Source organism: Carcharhinus amblyrhynchos, chromosome 20, assembly GCF_965287045.1.
Source record: "Carcharhinus amblyrhynchos chromosome 20, sCarAmb.v2.hapA, whole genome shotgun sequence".
In the NCBI taxonomy this organism is placed as follows: Eukaryota; Metazoa; Chordata; class Chondrichthyes; order Carcharhiniformes; family Carcharhinidae; genus Carcharhinus; species Carcharhinus amblyrhynchos.
In genome coordinates this window covers 2,046,731-2,071,047 of record NC_137343.1, presented here as the reverse complement: position 1 = coordinate 2,071,047, position 24,317 = coordinate 2,046,731, and the positions used below count along the sequence as shown (strand labels likewise).

At 44.7% G+C, this 24,317-nt stretch overlaps 1 protein-coding gene across 9 annotated transcripts in view; it reads right to left on the bottom strand.

The window, feature by feature from the left end:
- The window catches only part of pitpnm2 (phosphatidylinositol transfer protein, membrane-associated 2), a 496,848-nt gene that overhangs the window by 174,434 nt on the left and 298,097 nt on the right, over positions 1–24,317 (bottom strand). For all 9 annotated transcript variants that reach the window (XM_080207949.1, XM_080207955.1, XM_080207957.1 and 6 more), the window contains one exon: positions 12,060–12,225. In XM_080207949.1, the coding sequence (XP_080064075.1) occupies positions 12,060–12,137 (78 nt within the window). In that variant the 5' untranslated portion in view covers positions 12,138–12,225. The remainder of the gene's footprint in view (positions 1–12,059; positions 12,226–24,317) is intronic.

Below are 24,317 nucleotides of genomic sequence, written 5' to 3'. Positions count from 1 at the left end.
CTCTGCACCGTCGCCTGCTGCAGTTTTTCGCCACGTAAGTGATAGTCCTTCCTACCATTCTTCCTACCAAAGTGGACCACCTCACACTTGCCAACATTAAATTCCATTTGCCAGTTCCTGGCCCATTCGCCCAGCCTATCTAGATACTTCTGCAGACTCACCACAGCCTCCGCACAATTTGCCGCTCCCCCAATCTTGGTGTCATCAGCAAATTTCGACACCATACACTCGGTTCCCTCCTCCAGACCATCTACATAAATGGTAAATAGCTGAGGCCCCAGCACCGACCCCTGGGGCACTCCACTAGTCTCCAATCTGAATAGTATCCATTAACCCCCAGTCTCTGCCTCCTATTTGACAACCAATCCTCTATCCACGCAAACACCCTACCCCCAACTCCATGCCCCCTTGATTATCTCGGTTGATTATCTCGCCTCGTACGATCCTTTTTAACCATCGGAATAAATTTCTGCTGAGCACCAAGATAGATCTCCTTAAAGATCCTCCACTGTTCCTCAGCAGACCTACCTTCCAATGTGCTCCCCCAATCAACATTCGCCAATTCTTCTCTCATCCTACCGTACTCCCCTCTATTCAAACAAAGGACGCGTGTCCGGGAACCCACTTTCTCCTCCTCCATCTGCATCAGAAACTCCACCATACAATGATCACTCTTCCCAAGAGGATCCTTCACCACAAGGTCCCTAATTCTACCTGCCTTATTACATAACACCAGATCTAAGATAGCTCGCTCCCTCGTCAGCTCCAACACACGCTGTTCAAGGAAACTATCCCGGCAGCATTTCAAGAACTCTTCCTCGAGCCCACCGCGTCCAACGTGGGTCGACCAATCAATATGTAGATTGAAATCCCCCATAATTATCGCTGTTCCATTCCTGCACACCGCATTTATTTGCACGTTAGTAGCCCTCCCCACCTCCAGATCATTATTTGGGGGCCTATAGACGACACCCACCAGCGTCTTCCTCCCTTTGCTGTTCCTAATCTCCACCCACAACGATTCCACGTTCTGCTCTTTGGCTTCTATATCATCCCTTACTACCACCCTGATGCTATCCTTAATCAGCAGAACTACGCCCCCCCCTTTTTCCTCCAGCCTATCCTTCCTAAGCACTTGATACCCCTCAACATTCAGCTCCCAGTCCCTGTCACCCTGCAGCCACGTCTCTGTAATGGCCACCAGATCATATCCATTTGTGCTGATCTGCGCCACCAGCTCATTGACTTTATTCCGAATGCTTCGTGCATTCAGATAAAGTGCCTTCATCCCAGCCTTCACCTGTACCCTATTTGCACGAACGCCACCAACCTTACTCACGCACCCTACTCCCTTTATTATTGGGACATCCTTGGCCTCTTCCCGTACCTGTACCCTTTCCTTTACTTTAGACCCTGTAATTTCACCTTCAAGTATTTAAATAATTCACTTTTGAAAGCCACTCAAGCTGCTTCATCACCTTTTCAGAGAATGAACAAGATCACAATAGCTCACTGTGTAAAAACTTCATCTTACCTTGGGTTCTGTTGCCAATTACCATAAGTCATGCCCTCCTGCCATAAATATGTACACCATTCCATAGCCTCTTCTCCATAGAATTTCACAGCACTGTGCATCCTTTTCATGTTACCTTCTCGAGACACATGTCTCAGTCTGTAAGCCCATTCCTCTAACTTGCCTGCCATTTGTACATTACCATTTCTGGTAATCCTAAACACACATTTCGTGCCACAAACTCGGATAGGAACTGGAGAAGGGATCTTGCTGGGACATACAGGATTTTCTCTAAAGTCATTTTGTCCCTTATCCAGCTTTCAAAGCCTCACAAAAATCTATCCCTCTGACTGCTTTTGGTGTTTCTCACTCCAAACTCTGTCCATTCTCTCTTAGACTAATCAGGCAATTTGTTTTTCTTTCTTAGCCGGTAGGTAGGATGAGTGATCAGGTGGTGTTTAAAAATCATGAAGGATTCAGGCTGGGGAAACAGTTTTTCTTTGTTTCCAATAGCTGATAGGTCAATAACCAGGGAGCAAACATTTCAAACAATTCTCAAAAGAGTAAGACGTGACAAGGAGAAACACTCTTACACACATGGTCAGGATTTAAAATGAACTGCCTGATAACATGATGGCTGCAGATTAAAAGGAAGTCTTCACAAGCGAATTGGTAAAATACTCAGTAAAAAAAAGTCACGAGATAAGAGGAAAGAACAAAGAAGTGGGATTGTTCTTCAAAAGTGTTAGCAGAAGGGCCAAATTGTGCAGCATTTGGACTTTAGATCCAGGATCTGAAAACTTCAATGGTCTGGATCCAAATCCAAGGTTCACCTTGATCCTTTAGAAGGAATGTGAACAAGTGGTGGCTCTCCTCAACAGGCCAATCAGATATGGAGAGAAATCAACAGTTAAACACTATTCAGAGCCATTATTATCACAAATATGTCCAGATTTCAGAAATGGATATGACAATTTTGAACCAATGACATCAAGGCTTACAATACTTTATTGCCTACCTAATAGAAGGAGTCAAGAGATCCAATTATTGATTCTCATTTATTACTATATTACTTGTGAATCATCAGGTCAACCCCACTTGCAGGATACCAAACATATCCAACCGCTCCACATTTAATTTTGATGGTATAGTTTCACAACATTTACAAATACTGGAGGACAGAGAGCAGCTCCACAATGTATAACAGAAGCTTTAATGAGCAACCAACAAACTGGGGTTGGGCGATGCAGTGGCACTCAAGAGACCTGGTTTCAAATCCAGGCCAAATGAAGCAGATGTTCTCAAGTGTCTGCTGTATGGATCCCACGTAAAAGCACAAATGTCACAGTATTATTATGGTGAGACCATTTGGCCCATTGTGTCTGCACTAGCTCTCCAAATGAGCCTTGTGACTTAGTGCATTCCCCTGCCTTTTCCCCATACCACTGCACAATGTTTCCATTCAAATAATCATCTGATGCCCTCTTAAATGCCTCGATTGAACCTGCCTTCACCACACTTCCTGGCAGTGCATTCCAGACAGGAGACACTCACTTTGTATAAAAGTTTTTCCCCCATTGCTTCTTTTGCAAATCATTTTAAATCTGTGTCCTCTTGTAAAATGACCCAGAACAAGGGGGAGCAGTTTCTCCCTATCCATTCTACCCAGACCCTTCATGATTTTGAGCATCTTTATCAAACCTCCTCATAACCTTTTTCTTTCCAAGAAGAACAGTCCCAATCTCTCCAACCTATTCTCAGAACTCAGGTTTCTCATCCCTAGAACGATCCTGGTAAATAAATAAGTTTGGAAAGTCTCAAACCAGTCTTTATGGGCATTGAACTCAAAAACCTTATAATATGTCACTGACACTCATTCATAGGGACACAGAGTCATAGAGGTTTACAGCATGGAAACAGGCCCTTTTGTTTTTTTTTTAAAAGAGCCTTAAGCTAATTCCAATTGCCCACATTTGCCCCACATCCCTCTGTACCCATCTTACCCATGTAACTGTCTGATGCTTTTAAAAAGACAAAATTGTACCCCACCTCTACTACTACCTCTGGCAACCTTTTTCCAGACACTTACCATCCTCTGTGTGAAAAAACTGCCCCTCTGAACACTTTTGTATCGCTTCCTTCTCTTCTTAAACCTGTGCCCTCTAGTTTTAGGCACCCCTACCTTTGGGGAAAGATATTGACTATCTAGCTGATCTATGCCCCTCATCACTTTATAGGCCTCTATAAGATCACCCCTCAGCCCTCTACACTCCAGAGAAAAAAGTCCCAGTCTATCCAGCCTCTCCTTATAACTCAAACCATTAAGTCCTGGAAGCATCCTAGTAAATCTTTTCTGCACACTTTCTAGTTTAATAATATCCTTTCTATAATAGGGTGACCAGAATTGCACACAGTATTCCAAGTGTGGCCTTACCGATGTCTTGTACAACTTCAACAAGACATCCCAACTCCTGTATTTCATGTCCTAACTGATGAAACTAAGCATGCTGAATGTCTTCTTCACCATTCTGTCCACCAGTGACTCTACTTTCAAGGAGTTATGAACCTGTACCCCTAGATCTCTTGGTTCTGTAACTCTCCCCAATGCCCTACCATTAACTGAGTAAGTCCTGCCTTGGTTCAATCTACCAAAATGCATCACCTCACATTTACCTAAGTTAAATTCCATCTGCCATTTGTCAGCCCACTGACCTACAGGAGCAGGATTAGGCCATTTGGCCCCTTGAACCTGCTCCTCCTTTCAAATCAATCATGGTTGATCTTCTATTTCAACACTACCTTCCTGCACTATTCCCTTATCCCTTGATGTCATTGTTATCTAAAAATCTATCAACTTCTGCTTTAAACATATTCAATGATTGAGATTGCACAGCTCTCTGGGGTAAATCACCACCTGAGTGACAGCAGAAATTCCTCATCTCGATTCTAAATAGTCTAGCTCTTATTTTGAGACTGTCCCTTGATTCAAGAACCCACAATCAGGGGAAACATCTCTTCTGCACCTATCTTGTCAAGTCCTGGCAGAATTTTGTACACTTCAATGAGGTCACCTCTCATTCTTCTAAACTGGAGAGAATATAGACCCAGTGTACTTAATCTCTCCTCCTTGATCAATCCCGCCATCCCAGCAATGAGGCTGCTCAATCTTTGTTACATTTCCTTTATGAACATATACTATTCCTTAAGTAAGGAGACCAAAATTCTACACAATACATCTGGTGTGGTTCGAACACAGAAGAGAGATCTGCGCATGCACGGTTGCACCCTCTACCATGCTAGTTTTTCTGGCAAACATAGGCCTCGCTCCCTCCCCCAACTGGTGGGCAATAGACTGTTCATTTTTTTGCACAGAGTGGTATAAGGTTGGACTATGGCGTCACTGAAAAAACAGATTTGAAACTCTCCCATTTTCACGCTCGGTCCGGAGTTAGGATATTTTGGTAAGATTGCCCCCACAGTGTTCTTCTGACAGGTCAGTAATGATGCAAGTCACATAAAGCCAAAAATGAGACTCAACCATAGAAAATGTTAGCCCACATTTTGTCCTATGAATCTTGTTCCTTATGTGCTTCCTTGATATTTCTATCTACAGCAGACATTTCACACAATCACGTAACTTGACAAATAGAAGGATGAAACCTTTGAAATAAAAACAAAGAACAAAGAAAAGTAGAGCACAGGAACAGGCCCTCTGACCCTCCAAGCCCATGCCAATTATAATGCCCTAACTAAAAAAAAACCTTCTGCCCTTACTTGGTCCATATCCCTCTATCCCATCTCTATTCACATACCCATCCAGATGCCTCTTAAATGTTTGCTAATGTGCCTGCTTCCACCACCTCCTCTGATAGCGCGTTCCAGGCACCCATCACTCTGCGTGAGGAAAAACTTCACCCACACATTTCCTTAAACTTTCCCCTCTCACTTTGAACCTGTGCCCCGTTATAATTGACACTTCCACCCTGGGAAAAAGTCTCTGACTATCCACCCTGTCTGTGCCTCTCATAATTTTGTAGACCTCTATCACGTCTCTCCTCAGCCTCTGTCTTTCCAGTGAAAACAATCCTAGTTTATTCAACCTCTCTTCATATCATAGCCAACACCCTCGAGACCAGGCGACATCATGACGAAACCTCTTTGCATTCTCTCCAAAGCTTTCACATCCTTCTGTTGATGTTAATGGCAACCAGAACTACATGCAGTACTCCAAATGTAGCCTAACCAAGGTTTTATATAGCTGCAACATAATTTCCAACTCTTGCACTCAATGCCCCTACCAATGATGGCAAACGTGCACGTTCGAGCAGCATTTTGTTGAGGAAGATGTGGTTTCATTTTCTAACAGAATGTTGAGGTTTGAAAGGTTTTTTCCAATGGAACTGCACACCAGTAAATCAACTCAGCACATCCTGCGCTTCAGTCTCTCTGGCTACTTCATGGTAAATTCTGTCAACAAAATTCCATTGTGTCTGGGTCGAACGCCTGGTGTATGCTAATGGTTATATATGTTTTACATTGATAGTTGGGGTCAAAACTAGCCTGTGTACTTTCAGCTGGACCGTTGAATAAGGTTTTATTTGACTTCTAGTTCTATAATACTAGCTCAGCTTTGCAATCCTGCGCACACACTCCCTATATTAAACAGCAAAGAAGCAAATGTGCACTCCCTCAAACCATCAGTCTGTATATACGGAACAGAAGAGAAAACAGCTGGCCATGAATAAGTGAGTATAATTTAAAAGTTTTCTTGATGTTCACAGATGTCATTAAAATTGTGCCGCAGAACTACAGTATCATAACCCTTATTTCTCAAATATATCTTATAATACTGACTAAAACAAAGAACAAAGAAAACTACAGCACCAGAACAGGTCCTTCAGCCCTCCAAGCCTGTGCTGATCATAATGCCCTAACTGAAAAAACCCTTCTTGTCCTTACTCGGTCCGTATCCCTCTGTTTTGTTTCAATTTGTGTACACATCTAATGAAAACTGAAAACAGAAACTGTACTCAATTTAAGTTCAGCTTAATAAAAGTACACAAATTAGTTCCATGCAGTTGTAAATTTCTAACACAACAGGAATTAAACTCAGCATTTAAAAAAAATCTCATGTATGCAAGTGAGACAGACTTAATTATGATTATTTGCAATGTTGAGATCTATTTCAGAACTCCAGCACTTAAAGTATATAGCTAAATATTTTCTTGTGCACAAAATGAAAGGAGAATTCATTAATGCTACTGAGATTCTACCAACACCATTTAATGAAATCTGTAAATTCTCATTATTTTAAGCTATTGTGATTTTTAAGCAGAAAACATTTATAAAGGCATTTAATAACACATATGTAAAATTATCCCAGATAATTTATCTCAAATTACCTGTTTTACAAAAACAGTATTATTCAGCCCTTTTGTCAGGCTACAACTGTGAATGTTTATTATCTTACTGAGTTGAAATAATGGTTCCTGCGTCCTTTCAAGTTATCCATGCTTTCTTCTGTTCCTACCACTCCGTTGCCCCAGTTAACAAAAATCAAACATAATCGCTTCCCCCTTAGCTTCTTAACAAATGAAACAAAAAGCTCAGACTAATACATGAATAGAGCCTTCCCCATTCCAAAGCTGCTGAAAATCTCAGGCTCAATTCCTACAGGTTTACAGCATGGAAACAGGCCCTCAGCCCAACTTGTCCATGATGCCCTTTTTTTTTAACCCCTAAGCTAGTCCTAATACCCGACCTTTGGCCCATATCCCTCTATAGCCATCTTACCCATGTAACTGTCTAAAGCTTTTTAAAAGACAAAATTGTACCCGCCTCTACTACTACCTCTGGCAGCTTGTTCCAGACACTCATCACCCTCTGTGTGAAAAAATTGCCTCTCTGGACACTTTTGTTACTCTCCCCTCTTACATTAAACCTATGCCCTCTAGTTTCAGATTCCCCTAACTTTGGGAAAAGATATTGCCCATCTATCTGTGCCCTTCATTATTTTATAGACCTCCATAAGATCACCCCTCAGCTTACTACACTCCAAAGAAAAAATTCCCAGTCTATCCAGCCTCTCCTTATAACTCAAAGCATAAATTCCCAGTAGCATCCCAGTATTGCCCTTTATGTATTTGTAGAAGCCCTTTGGATTCTCCTTTGCCTTATCTGCCAAAACAATCTCGTGTTTCCGGTTTTCCCTCTTGATTTCCACCACAACCTCAATGTCCCGAATCATTCAGGGTTCCCTATTTCTGCCAGCCTTGCCCTTCACTTTAAGAGGAATGTGCTTACACTGAGCCCTGGTTAACACACTTTTGAAAGCCTCCCACTTATCAGATGCCTTTTTGCCTTCCCACAGACTCCCCCAATTAATTGTTGATAGTTCCTGCCTGCTACCATCAAAATTGGCCTTGCCTCAATTTAGAATTTTAACTTTTGGGCCAGACCTATCATTCTCTAAAACAGGTCAACAGAATGGTGAAGAAGGCATTCAGCATGCTTGGTTTCATTGTTCAGAACATTGAATGCTATCCTAAAACTAATGAAATTATAGTCACTAGTCCCAAAGTGATCCCTCACTAACACTTCTGTCACCTGCCCTTCCTCATTTCCCAAGAAGTCATCAAGTTTGCCCCCTCTTTAGTTGGGTTATCCACATTCTGAATGAGAAATTCCTCCTCAATACGGTCAATAAATTTCTCTCCACCCAAGTTTCTAATACTATGGCCGTCCCAGTCAATGTTGGGAAAGTTAAAATCTCTGACTATTACCACCCTATTTTTCTTGGAGCTATCTGTAATCTCCTTACATATTTGCTCCTCAATTTCCCGCTATCGGGGGCCTACTGTACAATCCTATCAAAGTGATTCCCCCTTCTTATTTCTCAATTCGACTCATATAGACTCAGTGGTCAAACCATCGAATATATCCTCTCAGTACCGGCGGGATGTTTCCCTCAGTCAGAAGTGCAACTCTCCTGTTCTATCTTTCCGATAGCATCTGTACCCTGGAACACTGAGCTACCAGTCCTGTCCTTCCCTTAGCCATGTTTCAGTAATTGCTACAATATCCCAGTCCCATGTACCCATCCACGCCGAGTTCATCTGTCTCGCTCGTCTATGTCTATCCTATGAATTGAAATGAAATTTCAATTAGAAGCTAATAATACAAAAAGTGAAATAATTATGCCTTTGTGGAAACAATTTTTCACTCTACATTTGCATGAAAGGATTTCATTACCGTAGGAATTTAGAAGTTGATTTTAGGAGGGAAGGTTTATTAAAGAACTGCAGAGAGAGAGCGAGATTTAGGGGGCAATTCCAAAGCAGAGAGAGTCAGCAGCTGAAAGCAGACTACCAAAGGCAGAGTATTGAAAATTAGGGATACAAAGAACAAAGAACAACCCCAGCACGGGAAACAGGCCCTTCGGCCCAACAAGCCCGCGCCGCCGCATCACCCTACACCTATTCTACCCTGCGTGTCTACAAATGGAACCCCTAACTTAGCCAGATTCAGGGGAGAATAGTGTCAATTTGGTAAAACCAATGCACAAGAGGCTAGAATTAGAGAAACATGGAAATCTCGGAGGACAGGGCTGAAGCAAGATTCAGAGACGGGATCAAATTTTCACCTCCATATATATGGCTTTGTCAAGGGCAGGCCGTGCCTTACAAGCCCAGTTGAGTTCTTTGAAAATGTAACTAAACACATTGATGAAGGTAGAGCGGTGGATGTGGTTTACGTGGACTTCAGCAAGGTGCTTGATAAAGTACCCCATGAAAGACTTCTTGAAAAAGGTGAGAGGGCGTGGGATCCAAGGGGCTTTGGCCTTGTGGATCCAGAACTGACTTGCCTGCAGAAGGCAGAGAGTGGTTGTGGATGGGTCTTTTTCTGCATGGAGGTCGGTCACCAGTGGAGTGCCCCAGGGATCTGTTCTAGGACCCTTGCTGTTTGTCATTTTCATAAATGACCTGGATGAAGAAGCGGAGGGATGGGTTAGTAAGTTCGCCGATGATACGAAGGTTGGTGGTGTTGTGGATAGTCTGGAGGGATGTCAGAAGTTGCAGCAAGACATAGATAGGATGCGGAGAAGTGGCAGATGGCCTTCAACGCGGATAAATGTGTAGTGGTCCATTTTGGCAGGACCCCTGGGATGAAGGAGTACAATATCAAGGGTAGGACTCTTAGCAGTGTTGAAGAGCAGAAGGACCTTGGGGTCCAGGTCCATAGGACTCTTAATTCGGTCTCGCAGGTGGAAGATGCGGTCAAGAAGGCGTATGGTGTACTGGCCTTCATTAATCGAGGGATTGAGTTTAGGAGTCTGAAAGTAATGCTGCAACTTTATAAGGCCCTTGTCAGACCCCTCTTGGAGTACTGTGCGCAGTTCTGGTCGCCTCACTACAAGAAGGATATGGAAGCAATTGAGAGGGTGCAGAGGAGATTTACAAGGATGTTGCCTGGATTGGAAGGCATGCCTTATGAGGATAGGTTGAGGGAGCTAGGTCTCTTCTCCCTTGGGAGACAAAGACTGAGAGGCGACATGATAGAGGTTTATAAGATGTCCAGAGGTGTAGATAGGGTGGATTCTCAGAGGCTATTTCCCAGGGCTGAAATGGTCACTACGAGGGGACACAGGTTTAAGGTGCAGGAGAGCAGGTACAGAGGAGAAGTTAGGGTTAAGTTTTTCACTCAGGGGGTGGTGAGTGAGTGGAATCGGCTGCCAACGGTGGTGGTAGAGGCGAACTCGCTGGGGTCTTTTAAACAGACTTCTGGATGAGTGCATGGGATTTAATGGGACTGAGTGTTATAGATAGACCTGGTAGGTATGTATATGATCAGCGCAACTTGTGGGCCAAACAACCTGTTTGTGCTGTAGTGTTCTATGTTCTATATGGAGGGAGAAGGGCCACAGAACCCTTGCCATTGGCAGATGTGCCAGTTTCCTGTTACCAAAGAAACAATGGACATTAAAGGATCTGGGAATGACTTGAACAAAATTAGGTGGGTGGAATATTAAAGGGATGAGGGAGCAGGAAGATAATAGGGGCATACTGAAGGACATTGGGTGTGAGCAACAGAAGGTTAATATGCGCAGGGAGAAAAATAGCTGCATAAACCTGACAGGTCCAGAGATCTATTTCTATAAACGATATGGGAGAAGGGGGCCATGAACAAAGCCAAAAGATACAAAAAGGTGATCTTGAAAGTAGGGAAGAATCCTCCATATGTTTATATACTGCCTCATTACCATAAATATGAATAGAATCAGCAGACAGCACTGCCACAGGGATATGTGCAGAGGATGGTGTGGTCTAAATGTACCAAGAATTGAGGAAGATGAGGAGAGCAACAGGACTATGTCAGGTTATTTGAGGTTTGAATCAATGCAGTCTCAGTGCTACTAATGGATTTCATAGATCCTCACCCAGGTCTCTGCAAGCATAAGTAGGAGAAAGCTTAGGATTTGTGAGAAAATGTTCAACAACAGCTCACCGTGAAAGCATCACCTTAAGATTTTCCCTCTCTAGGCTCTGGGGAAAAGCCAGGTCTTTGCCCAGCATCTGGTTAGACTCAAATCAGCAAGTTCTTGAGGCAAAGGCTCTAACTACCAACCCCGCTTTCAACTCCAATGCTACCTAGCTGTACAAAATCAGTTTAGTATGGAATCCTATTCCATATCACAGAGCAGATGCAGAACTGTGCATCATTTTTGAAGGTCTAATTTGGAGTCTGGGAAGCCACATGGTGTAATTATATCTGACATTTGAGATGTTGAATTTGCTTGTATTTGGGTAATGTTCAATAAGAACACGATAAAGAGTAGAATTAAGCTTGATGCACACAGGATATCAGGATATTCAGTGTCCAGCTTTATTGGATTTTAAGCTCATGGAAGTCTAACATGGAAAAGCTGTCAGCAGGGTATTAAATACCAAAAATGATATTAAAAGATAAAAACAAGCTACATTTTTTAAAAAAACTACGTAAATCTTATAATCCCATCCATGCGCAGAATCGGTAAAAATAAATTACAATGGAAGAAACAGTCTCCATGGTTTGGTAACAAAAGCTGTACAAATAGGATTCCAGTTTACTCATAGCCCTATGCAAATGTTTGTCCTTTAATCTGGAGGAGCATTGTTGAACAGTAAAACACCTTCACCTTTAGAATATTTTCAAAGTTTGTCAGCTTTTTACAGTCGTCTTAAGCAGTGTTTCCGATTCAAATAGTCAGTTATTATATAAAGCTTACAATCAGAGAATTCTTCCATTACATGCATATACAATTCAAATCATACCTCAATGATATCAAACAAAAAATTGTGTACAGAACAAATCTAGTGCTCTGGCACATCTGGAGATAAAGAACACTGTTCTTGTAAATGTAACACTGGTAAACATTTATCTTGCTGCACTACCCTGAACCAGTTCTGTATCACCAGAAGTATTGAACATTTCCCAATAAATTATGAAATTAGCATTGGTCTTGTCTAATTTTAAGCCAGTTACAATTTCTGTCTGATGTAAAGCATACCTGTATCATGTAGAGTTGGGCAATACGATACTCATCAACACTCATGGGAAGAGGGATGTGGTATTCTTTTATAAGCATTTTGTCTTATAGAAAGTCCTTTCACGGTTTAAAAAAATAATCCAAGGACTGCCAGCAAACCCTTCGAGCTTATGATTCATAAACACAGCTGGAAAAAGAAGGAACAGCAGCCTGTTAAACATTGTTTCAAATAATTATTTATAACCATCTTAACTCTATAGGTTGCGTTACAACCCACCCACCTTAATTGCCTCCTTAATCCATTGGCTAAAATTCCTCCCACCCCCTTCACTCCATTTGTTTAAACCCTGGCACTAGTCCTTAGTTCAATACAGCTAATCACTGTATTCTACATAACTGCTAATGCTGGAAATAAAGCAGTATTTGGCTGTAGTCACTTCCACGTCACTCCTCTTGAAATTTTCCACCCTACAGAACTTGTTTATAAACAAGGCATTCCCCCCTGAGGTGTATACATGTTCTGTGCTCATAAAGAACAGCAAATTACAGGCAGGTTGACCATTATTTACTCTGCTTAGTTGGAAACCATCAGTTTGGGGAGGAAATATTTAATGGTAATAGTCGGAACATGTACCAGACAGGAAATGTACTGTGGCTTTATGATGGTATAGCATCTACTATCCTATTGGCTTTCAAGGGAAATAAACACAAGCCATAATATAGAATTGAAAATGTAATTCAAAGATTCTACAATCTAAAGGTAATTGCCAAAACTAAATTATCAAAATTGTTTAAATTCACTTATTTTAATTTATAGGCAATTACTCAAAATGTATTTCCCTTAACTTCTATGAAGGTTCTAATAAAATGTTTATGCTCCTACGGGTACAGTAGAGTCTTGTTAGTTTATTCAATCTATTTCACGTCCCAGTTAGCAGGGTGAATAAAAGTGACCTTAGGTGATTCATTCAGAAATGTTTACTTATATAGTAACGAAACCCCTAGCCTCTGCTTAGAAAATCCACAAGACAGCAGTCACAATAGAAGCTGATTATTGAATACATCAATTCCCTGCTCTATCAATCTGTACAATATACTGGCTTCACTGTTGCATTTGAGGATGTCACTAAACAAGAATCCTCTTCTTAGTTTTAGGAGTAAATGCCTATGATTTAAGATCCCAGTCCATTGAACATCTGACCAGCATTAGCCACAGTGCTGCACTTAGTGGTTTTAAACTCTAGGACCTGTCTTCCAATTTCATGTTGTCAAAATGTTTTGATTTTAAATGTTGCATACTTGCCGAATTGCAGCATAAATTAGTTATGGTGCATTTAGAGAAACTGCACAATTTATCCAGATATTCAATGGTAGCTGCAATAACAGAATTAGCATTTCCCCTCAGAACAATAAGAACATAAGAAATAGGAGCAGCAGTAGGCCATCCAGCCCTTCGAGCCTGCCCCGCCATTCAATAAGATCATGGCTGATCTGTTGTGGCTCAGTTCCACATTCCCGCCCTCTCCCCATAACCCTTAATCCCCTCGCTTATCAAAAACCCATCAACCCGCGTCTTAAAACTATTTAGCGAGGCAGCCTCCACCACCTCAACAGGCAGAGAATTCCAGAGATTCACCACCCTTTGAGTGAAGAAGTTCTTCCTCAACTCCATTCTAAACCCCCCCCCCCCCTTATCTTGAGGCTGTGCCCTCTAGTCCTACTGTCCTTTCTGAGCGGGAAGAGTCTCTCCACCTCTATCCTATCCATCCCATTCATCATCTTATACGTCTCAATGAGATCTCCCCTCATTCTTCTAAACTCTAACGAGTACAAGCCTAGTTTATTCAGTCTCTTCTCATAGCTCAACCCCCTCAACTCCGGATCAACTCCCTCAACTCAGCATCAACAGTTCGACACACAGCCGCATGCTGTCACATGGGGAATACTGTTACAACCGCAGCAAATCTACAAATGGGGAACAGTGAGATTATTCAAGATTTCTGGTTTTACACGTAGAGGATTATTTTAAAAGCCAGGATAACCCAGAAAGCTGTAAAACAAGGGCTAGAAAGACTGACAACTGTTGCACAATGTGTCTGTAAAACAGCCAGAATGGTGGCCAAGTGGCAAACCATCCAAAAATACAAACACTTGCAATTAAAGCCGACGCCAATAAGTAACGACACCTGCACCTGCTGTCCTTACCCTTCTAGGGGCCAAGGTTGAACATAAGAAATAGGAGCAGGAGTAGGCCATCCAGCCCTTCAAGCCTGCCCCGCCATTCAATAAGATCATGGCTGATCTGTCGTGTCTCAGTTCCACATTCCCGTCCACTCCCCATAACCCTTAATCCCCTCACTTATCAAAAACCCATCAACCCGCGTCTTAAATATATTTAGCAAGGCAGCCTCCACCACTTCAACGGGCAGAGAATTCCAGAGATTCACCACCCTTTGAGTGAAGAAGTTCTTCCTCAACTCCGTTCTAAACCACCCCCCCTTTATCTTGAGACTGTGCCCTCTAGTCCTACTGTCTTTTCTGAGCGAGAAGAGCCTCTCCACCTCTATCCTATCCATCCCATTCATCATCTTATATGTCTCAATGAGATCTCCCCTCATCCTTCTAAACTCCGAGTACAAGCCTAGTTTATTCAGCCTCTCCTCATAGTTCAACCCCCTCAACTCCGGTATCAGCCTAGTAAACCTCCTCTGCACTCCCTCCAAGGCCAAAATATCCTTGCGTAAGTGCGGTGACCAAAACTGCACACAGTACTCCAGCTGTGGCCTCACCAGCGCCCTGTACAGTTGCAGCAAGACCTCCCTACTTTTATATTCAATCCCCCTCGCTATGAAGGCCAGCATCCCATTCGCCTTCCTGACCACCTGCTGCACCTGCAGGCTGGGTTTTTGCGACTCATGCACAAGGACCCCGAGGTCCCTCTGCACCGTTGCATGCTGCAGTTTTTCGCCACGTAAGTAATAGTCCTTCCTACCAAAGTGGACCACCTCGCACTTGCCAACATTAAATTCCATTTGCCAGTTCCTGGCCCATTCGCCCAGCCTATCTAGATCCTTCTGCAGACTCTCCACACCCTCCGCACAATTTGCCGTTCCACCAATCTTGGTGTCATCAGCAAATTTCGACACCATACACTCGGTTCCCTCCTCCAGATCATCTATATAAATGGTAAATAGCTGAGGCCCCAGCACCGATGCCTGGGGTACTCCACTAGTCACCAACCGCCAATCCGAATAGCACCCATTGACCCCCACTCTCTGCCTCCTATTTGACAGCCAATCCCCTATCCACGCTAACACCCTACCCCCAACTCCATGCCCCCTGACCTTCTGTAATAACCTCTTGTGCGGCAACCTCTTGTGTTTGGAAGATGATGTTGAAGGAGCTTTGGCAAGTTGCTACAGTGCATCTTGTGGATTGTACTCACTGCTGCCATTATGTGTCACTTAGAACACAGAAAAACTACAGCACAATCAGGCCCTTTGACCCACAAGTCACGCCGAACATTTCTACCTTCTAGGCTTACCTATAACCCTCAATCCTACTAAGTCCCATGTACTCATCCAGAAGTCTCTTTAAAGACCCTATTGAATCCGCCTCCACCACCACCAATGGCAGCTGATTCCACTCACCCACCACCCTCTGACTGAAAAACCTACCCCGATATCTCCTCTGTACCTACTCCCCAGCACCCTAAACCTGTGTCCTCTTGTTGCAGCCATTTCAGCCCTGGGAAAAAGCCTCTGAGAATCCACCCAATCAATACCTCTAAACATCTTATACACTTCTATTAGGTCACCTCTCATCCTTTGTCTCTCCAAGGAGAAAAGACCAAGCTCTCTCAACTTATCCTCATAAGGCACGCCACCCAATCCAGGCAACATCCATGTAAATCTCCTCTGCAGCCTTTCAATAGCTTCCACATCCTTCAGGGAATATGTTGTTAGACTTCATCTCAATAGCATATTTGTGTAATTAATAAGGCTCAAATGATCAAACCTTACTGTAAGTAAACTTTGTGATGTGAAGTCTTATTGGCAAGATTTCTGAACTTTGGGGTACGTTGTCAAGAAATTCCTAAAGCTCAAATCACAGAAAGCTGCGAGCGCCAAATGCTGAGATGTATGTTTAAGCACAGAACACATGGATCCTTTGGGAGTGAAGTTGTAGCTTGGACACATTTGAACTCCACTGAGTCAGCTTCGCAATAGAGAGAAGCTAAAGCAACAATGCTGATTGGTCAAGGTGACCCGAGGACTAGGTGTTCCAGGGCCTTTAGTCAAAGATACAGTTATAGCTTAAGAGTTAGTAAACTTAAATTAGCTTAAGAGTTAGACTGCAAAACTGATTGACTTGAAGAATGGTCTTGGACCTAGGATGTTCCGAGGGCCTCTGGTTACAGAACATAAGGACATAAGAAATAGGAGGAGTAGGCCAACCAGCCCCTCGAGCCTGCCCCGCCATTCAATAAGATCATGGCTGATCTGTCGTGGCTCAGTTCCACATTCCCACCCTCTCCCCATAACCCTTAATCCCCTCTCTCATCAAAAACCCATCAACCCGTGTCTTAAAAATATTTAGCGAGGCAGCCTCCACCACTTCAACGGGCAGAGAATTCCAGAGATTCACCACCCTTTGAGTGAAGAAGTTCCTCCTCAACTCCGTTCTAAAACGCCCCCCCTTTATCTTGAGGCTGTGCCCCCTAGTCCTACTATCCTTTCTGAGCGGGAAGAGTCTCTCCACCTCTATCCTATCCATCCCATTCATCATCTTATACGTCTCAGTGAGATCTCCCCTCATTCTTCTAAACTCTAACGAGTACAAGCCTAATCTATTCAGCCTCTCCTCATAGCTCAACCCCCTCAACTCCGGCATCAGCTTAGTAAACCTCCTCCTCTGCAATCCCTCCAAGGCTAAAATATCCTTGCGTAACGGAGGAACTTCTTCACTCAAAGGGTGGTGAATCTCTGGAATTCTCTGCCCGTTGAAGTGGTGGAGGCTGCCTCGCTAAATATTTTTAAGAAGCGGGTTGATGGGTTTTTGATAAGAGAGGGGATTAAGGGTTATGGGGAGAGGGCGGGAAAGTGGAACTGAGCCACGACAGATCAGCCATGATCTTATTGAATGGCGGGGCAGGCTCGAAGGGCCAGATGGCCTACTCCTGCTCCTATTTCTTATGTTCTTATGTTCTTATGTAAGTACGGCGCCCAAAACTGCACACAGTACTCCAGCTGCGGCCTCACCAATGCCCTGTACAGCCGCAGCAAGACCTCCCTACTTTTATATTCAATCCCCCTTGCGATGAAGGCCAGCATCCCATTCGCCTTCCTGACCTCTTGCTGCACCTGCAAGCTGGGTTTTTGCGACTCATGCACAAGGACCCCGAGGTCCCTCTGCACCGTCACCTGCTGCAGTTTTTCTCCACGTAAGTAATAATCCTTCCTACCATTATTCCTACCAAAGTGGACCACCTCGCACTTGCCAACATTAAATTCCATTTGCCATTTCCTGGCCCATTCGCCCAGCCTATCTAGATCCTTCTGTAGACTCTCCCCACCCTCTGCACAATTTGCCTTTCCACCAATTTTGGTGTCATCAGCAAATTTCGACACCCTACACTCGGTTCCCTCCTCCAGATCATCTATATAAATGATAAATACCTGAGGCCCCAGCACCGACCCCTGGGGCACTCCACGAGTCACCATCCGCCAATCCGAATAGCACCCGTTGACCCCCACTCTCTGCCTCCTATTTGACAACCAATCCTCTATCCACGCCAACACCCTACCCCCAACTCCATGTCCCCTGACCTTCTGCAATAACCTCTTGTGAGGTACCTTGTCAAACGCCTTCTGAAAATCCAGAAAGACCACATCCACCGGCTCTCCTCTATCCACCGCCCTAGACACATCCTCATAGAACTCCAGTAAATTTGTCAGACACGACTTCCCTTTAAGGAAACCGTGCTGCGTCTGCTCTATCAAGCAGTTCCCCTCAAGATGCCTCGCTATTTCCTCCTTGATGACGGATTCTAACATTTTACCTACAACAGACGTTAAACTAACCGGCCTATAATTCCCTGCCTTTTGCCTGGCACCCTTCTTAAACAACGGCGTAACATTAGCCATTTTCCAATCTTCCGGCACTTCCCCGGAATCCAGTGACGTCTGGAAAATAACCACCAAGGCATCCACTATCACCTCCGCCATTTCTTTCAGGACCCTCAGATGCATTCCATCCGGTCCTGGGGACTTGTCCACAATCAGCCCCTCCAGTCTGTCGAGCACCACCTCTCTAGTAACAGTAATGTCATCGAGACCCTCCAGTCCCACCACCTTTCCATCGCTAACATCCGGCAAATTATTCACGTCCTACTCCGTGAAGACAGAAACAAAAAAGTTATTCAAGACCTCCGCCATATCCCCATCCCCTACCACTAAGTCCCCCTTCTCATCCTCTAAGGGACCAACGTTCACCCTAGCCAGCCTCTTCCTTTTTATATATTTATAAAAACTCTTGCTATCCTTTTTTATATTAAGCGCTAGCCCAGCTTCATAGTTTCTCCTACCCTTCTTTATCAACTTCTTTGTCAATCTTTGTTGACATTTAAACCTCTCCCAATCCTCTTCTCGCCCACTACTCTTAGCTACTCTAAACACCTCCGCTTTTAATTTAACACTTTCCTTCACCTCCTTCGAAATCCACGGCTTATTACCTCTCCTCCTACGGTCCTTTTTGACCATCGGAATAAATTTCTGCTGAGCACCAAGAAAGATCTCCTTAAAGATCCTCCACTGCTCCTCAGCAGACCTACCTTCCAACGCGCTCCCCCAGTCCACATTCGCCAATTCTTCTCTCATCCTACCGTACTCCCCTCTGTTCAAACAAAGGACGCGTGTCCGGGAACCCACTTTCTCCTCCTCCATCTGCACCAGAAACTCCACCATACAATAATCACTCTCCCCAAGAGGACCCTTCACCGCAAGTTCCCGAATTCTACCCGCCTCATTACATAGCACCAGATCCAAGATAGCTCGCTCCCTTGTCGGCTCCAACACACACTGTTCCAGGAAACTATCCTGGCAGCATTCCAAGAGCCCACCGCGTCCAACATGGGTCGACCAATCAATATGCAGATTGAAATCCCCCATAACCACGGCCGTCCCATTCCTGCACGCCGCACTTATTTGCGCGTTAACAGCCCGCCCCACCTCCAGATCATTATTGGGGGGCCTATAGACAACACCCACCAGCATCTTCCTCCCTTTGCTGTTCCTAATCTCTACCCACAACGATTCCACCTTCTGCTCCTTGGCTCCAATATCATCCCTCGTTACCACCCTGATGCTATCCTTAATCAGCAGAGCTACGCCCCCCCCTTTTCCCTCCCGCCTATCCTTCCTAAACACTTGATACCCCTGTACATTCAGCTCCCAGTCCCTGTCACCTTGCAGCCACGTCTCTGTAATGGCCACCAGATCATATCCATTCGTGTCGATCTGCGCCACCAACTCATCCACTTTATTCCTAATGCTTCGCGCATTCAGATAAAGCACCTTCATCCCAGCCTTCACCTGGACCTTATTTGCTGGAACGCCACCAACCATACTCACGCCCCCTACTCCCTCTATTATTGGGACATCCTCGGCCTCTATCCTCACCTGTATCGTCTCCTTAACTTTAGACCCCGTAATGCCACCTACCCTCACACCCTCCCCCCCCTAATTAGTTTAAAGCCCTGTCTACAGTCCTATTTACACGATTAGCCAGCACTCTGATCCCAGCACGGTTCAGACCAACCCCATCCCACCTGAACACGTCCCACCTACCCCAATACTGGTGCGAATGCCCCATAAATTCAAACCCATTCCTCCCACACCAATCCCTGAGCCACCCATTCACTTCCTTAATCCTATCAACCCTACGCCCGTCTGCATTCGGTTCAGGCAGTAGCCCAGAGATGACCACCTTGTCAGTTCTACTTTTTAATTCCATTCCCAGCTTTTCATACTCCTTCCCCAGATCCTCAGTCCGCATTTTGCCTACGTCGTCGGCACCCACATGAACCACAACGACCGGATTCTCACCCTCCCACTCCAGGTTCATCTGCAGCCCAGCTGCGACATCCTGTACCCGAGCACCAGGCAGACAACACACCCTTCTGTGCACTTTGTCACTGTGACAAAGGACAGTGTCAATACGATTCACCCCACTATCCCCAATTACAACTACGTTCCTTTTCACCTTCTCTTTGCCTATGTCCTGCTGCATCACTGTACCGTGTGCAGTTTGCTCACCGACCTCACCTCCCTCGTCCAGACTGGAAGCAAGAACCTCAAACCTGTTATGCAGCTTGAGAGGCTGAGGCCTCCTCTCCCCACCCTCCTTCCTCCTCTCAGCAGCCCCCTCTTGTTCCTGACCCTTAGAGTTAGCCAGTCTGGGGGGGTGGATGTCTCTTGCACCCCATTGACAATGGCACCCTTTCTCCCCCTGATGAGCCTCAGCATCTGTAGCTCAGAGGCCAGCTCATCTACCTTGAGCTGGAGCTCCTCCAGCAACCTGCACTTACTGCAGACATGGTCACCGGGGAGGACCCTGGGGTCCACCAGTTCCCACATCATACAGAAACCACACATCACATGCCCCTCCATTATTCACTGCAGTAATTTTGAAAATTTCCACACGAACTCACCCGGCCCTTTTTCTCCCCAGCCCTTTTGATATTAAGCCCCAAATGCTCACTCTACTTCCCTCTCACTCCACTGCCCGCTCAGACGCTGCCCGCTGTCTACACCAGGCCTCCTTTTAAACCTGGCACTGATTTAAAGCTGGCTGGTCCACAACTCCTTCTAACCACTCCCTCAGAATTCTTAAAGCAGTAAATACAATAAAATAAATGCTTTAAACAGTTCTACAAAGAACAAAGTGCTTTAAACTTATTTAAACAGGTTTTTAAACAGGTAAAATCTTATGTCTCTCTGCTCCTTCACTCGTCTGCTCCAGCAAACAATGCAATAGAGATTCAAATTAAGGTGAGATTGTAGTGAGGATGCTAAGAATGCTCTTCCCATGGGTCAGGAGTTGCAAATGTTGGGTTAGCATTTGTCACAGGATACTTGCTGGGTCATTTGTCACGGGAGAAGAGTTAGGAATGGAACACTCACTGGGAGTATACATGTCAGAAATACGGCACTTGCTTGGAAGTTAGCATTTGTGTAGGACATTGCCATTACTTGTCATGGGCTCAGGCCAAGGGCTGCAGTAATAACCAAGGATTAGGCTTAGTGACTAAAGTAACTGTCACAGGACTGAGGATTGCTGCAATAATCCAGTTTTGGAGATCAGTGGATTGCCAGGGCTAAGAGAGGGTGAGTGAAAAAACATATGATCACTTAGCTCTGGAAAACTACAGACTTTGTTAGAAAGCTGTTTCCACTGAGGAAAGAGAAAGCACTCAGAAGCAGCTGTGACGTGTGTAGCTTCCATTATTCGGGTTAACAGGAAGCTGTAGGCTGGAAATGGATCCACGAAAGTTACATAAGAACATAAGAAATAGGAGCAGGAGTAGGCCATCTAGCCCTTCGAGCCTGCCCCGCCATTCAATAAGATCATGGCTGATCTGTCATGGCTCAGTTCCACATTCCCGCCCTCTCCCCATAACCCTTAATTCGCTCTCTTATCAAAAACCCATCAACCCGCATCTTAAAAATATTTAGCGAGGCAGCCTCCACCACCAACGGGCAGAGAATTCCAGAGATTCACCACCCTTTGAGTGAAGAAGTTCTTCCTCAACTCCGTTCTAAACCGCCTCCCCCCCCCCCTTTATCTTGAGGCTTTGCCCCCTAGTCCTACTATCCTTTCTGAGCAGGAAGAGTCTCTCCACCTCTATCTTATCCACCCCACTCATCATCTTATATGTCTCAATGAGATCTCCCCTCATTCTTCTAAACTCTAACGAGTACAAGCCTAGTTTATTCAGCCTCTCCTCATAGCTCAACCCCCTCAACTCCGGCACCAGCTTAGTAAACCTCCTCTGCACTCCCTCCAAGGCCAAAATATCCTTGCGTAAGTACGGCGCCCAAAACTGCACACAGTACTCCAGCTGCGGGCTCACCAATGCCCTATACAGCCGCAGCAAGACCTCCCTACTTTTATATTCAATCCCCCTCGCTATGAAGGCCCGCATCCCATTCGCCTTCCTGACCACCTGCTGCACCTGCAGGCTGGGTTTTTGCGACTCATGCACAAGGACCCAGAGGTCCCTCTGCACTGTCGCCTGCTGCAGTTTTTCTCCACGTAAGTAATAATCCTTCCTACCATTATTCCTACCAAAGTGGACCACCTCACACTTGCCAACATTAAATTCCATTTGCCATTTCCTGGCCCATTCGCCCAGCCTATCTAGATCCTTCTGTAGACTCTCCACACCCTCCGCACAATTTGCCGTTCCACCAATCTTGGTGTCATCAGCAAATTTCGACACCATACACTCGGTTCCCTCCTCCAGATCATCTATATAAATGGTAAATAGCTGAGGCCCCAGTACCGACCCCTGGGGCACTCCACTAGTCACCAACCGCCAATCTGAATAGCACCCATTGACCCCCACTCTCGGCCTCCTATTTGACAACCAATCCTCTATCCACGCTAACACCCTACCCCCAACTCCATGTCCCCTGACCTTCTGCAATAACCTCTTGTGAGGTACCTTGTCAAACGCCTTCTGAAAATCAAGACAGACCACATCCACCGGCTCTCCTTTATCCACCGCCCTAGACACATCCTCATAGAACTCCAGTAAATTTGTCAGACACGACTTCCCTTTAACGAAACCGTGCTGCATCTGTTCTATCAAGCAATTCCCCTCAAGATGCCTCGCTATTTCCTCCTTGATGACGGATTCTAACATTTTACCTACAACAGACGTTAAACTAACCGGCCTATAATTCCCTGCCTTTTGCCTGGCACCCTTCTTAAACAACGGCGTAACATTAGCCGTTTTCCAATCTTCCGGCACTTACCCGGAATCCAGCGACGTCTGGAAAATAACCACCAAGGCATCCACTATCATCTCCGCCATTTCTTTCAGAACCCTCGGATGCATTCCATCCAGCCCTGGGGACTTGTCCACAATCAGCCCCTCCAGTCTGTCAAGCACCGCCTCTCTAGTAACAGTAATGTCATCGAGACCCTCCAGTCCTACCACCTTTCCATCTCTAACACCCGGCAAATTATTCACGTCCTCCTCCATGAAGACCGAAACAAAAAAGTTATTCAAGACCTCAGCCATATCAAGTTGAATCCTTGAAGGTGCAAATGGACTTGTTATGTATGTTAGAGTTTATCCACCTCAGCTAAATCTCAAAGAAAGTCCTGAGTCAAGAGACCAAAAGCAGAAGACGCCAGAAGTCCTGGAATTCACAGACCAATACACATGCCATGTACTGTGCCATGCCTTGACTAATGACATTTGTTGTCCAATAAGCCAAGCCAGTTTGCATTTTAAATTAATAATTGTCCTTTTTGCCAATATCCCTTGACGAGAATATTTTTAACTCTGGAATTTAGTGCCAAGTCCAAATCCCTACAGTGTGGTGGATGGAGAGCCAATCAAGTGGCTGCCTTATCCAAGATTATGTTGAGATTCTTGAGTGTTGTTGGAGCTGCGCTCATCCACACAATTGGAGAGTGTTCCATCAATTGCTGACTTGTGCCTTGTAGCCAGTATATAGATTTTGAGAAGTCAGGAGATAAGTTACTTGTCACAGAATTCCTAGTCTCTGATTCTCTTGCAGCTACAATATTTAACTGGCTAATCCAGTTTAGTTTCTGGTCTGTTGTAACCCCCAGGATGTTGATAGTGGAGGATTCAGCAAAGCTAATGCCCTTGAGTGTCAAGGGGAGATGGTTAGATTCTCTCTTGTTGAAGACAGTCATTGTCTGACATCTGTAAGGCACAAATGTTACTTGCCCCTCATCAGCCCTGGCCTAAATATTGTCCAGCTCTGGGTGCATGCAAGCATGAACTGCTTCAGTGTCTGAGGAGTCACAAATGGTACTGAATGAACACTACAAACATCCCCATTTCTGACCTTATGCTGGTGGGAAGGTCATTGAAGAAGCTGAAGATGACATTGTTGCCTTGGGGAAAACCAAGTAACTCGTGGAGTTTAAATGATTGGCCTCTAACAACCTCAACTATCTTCCTTTCTGCTAGGTATGTTTCCAACCAGTGGAAAACATTCCTCCCACTGACTTCAA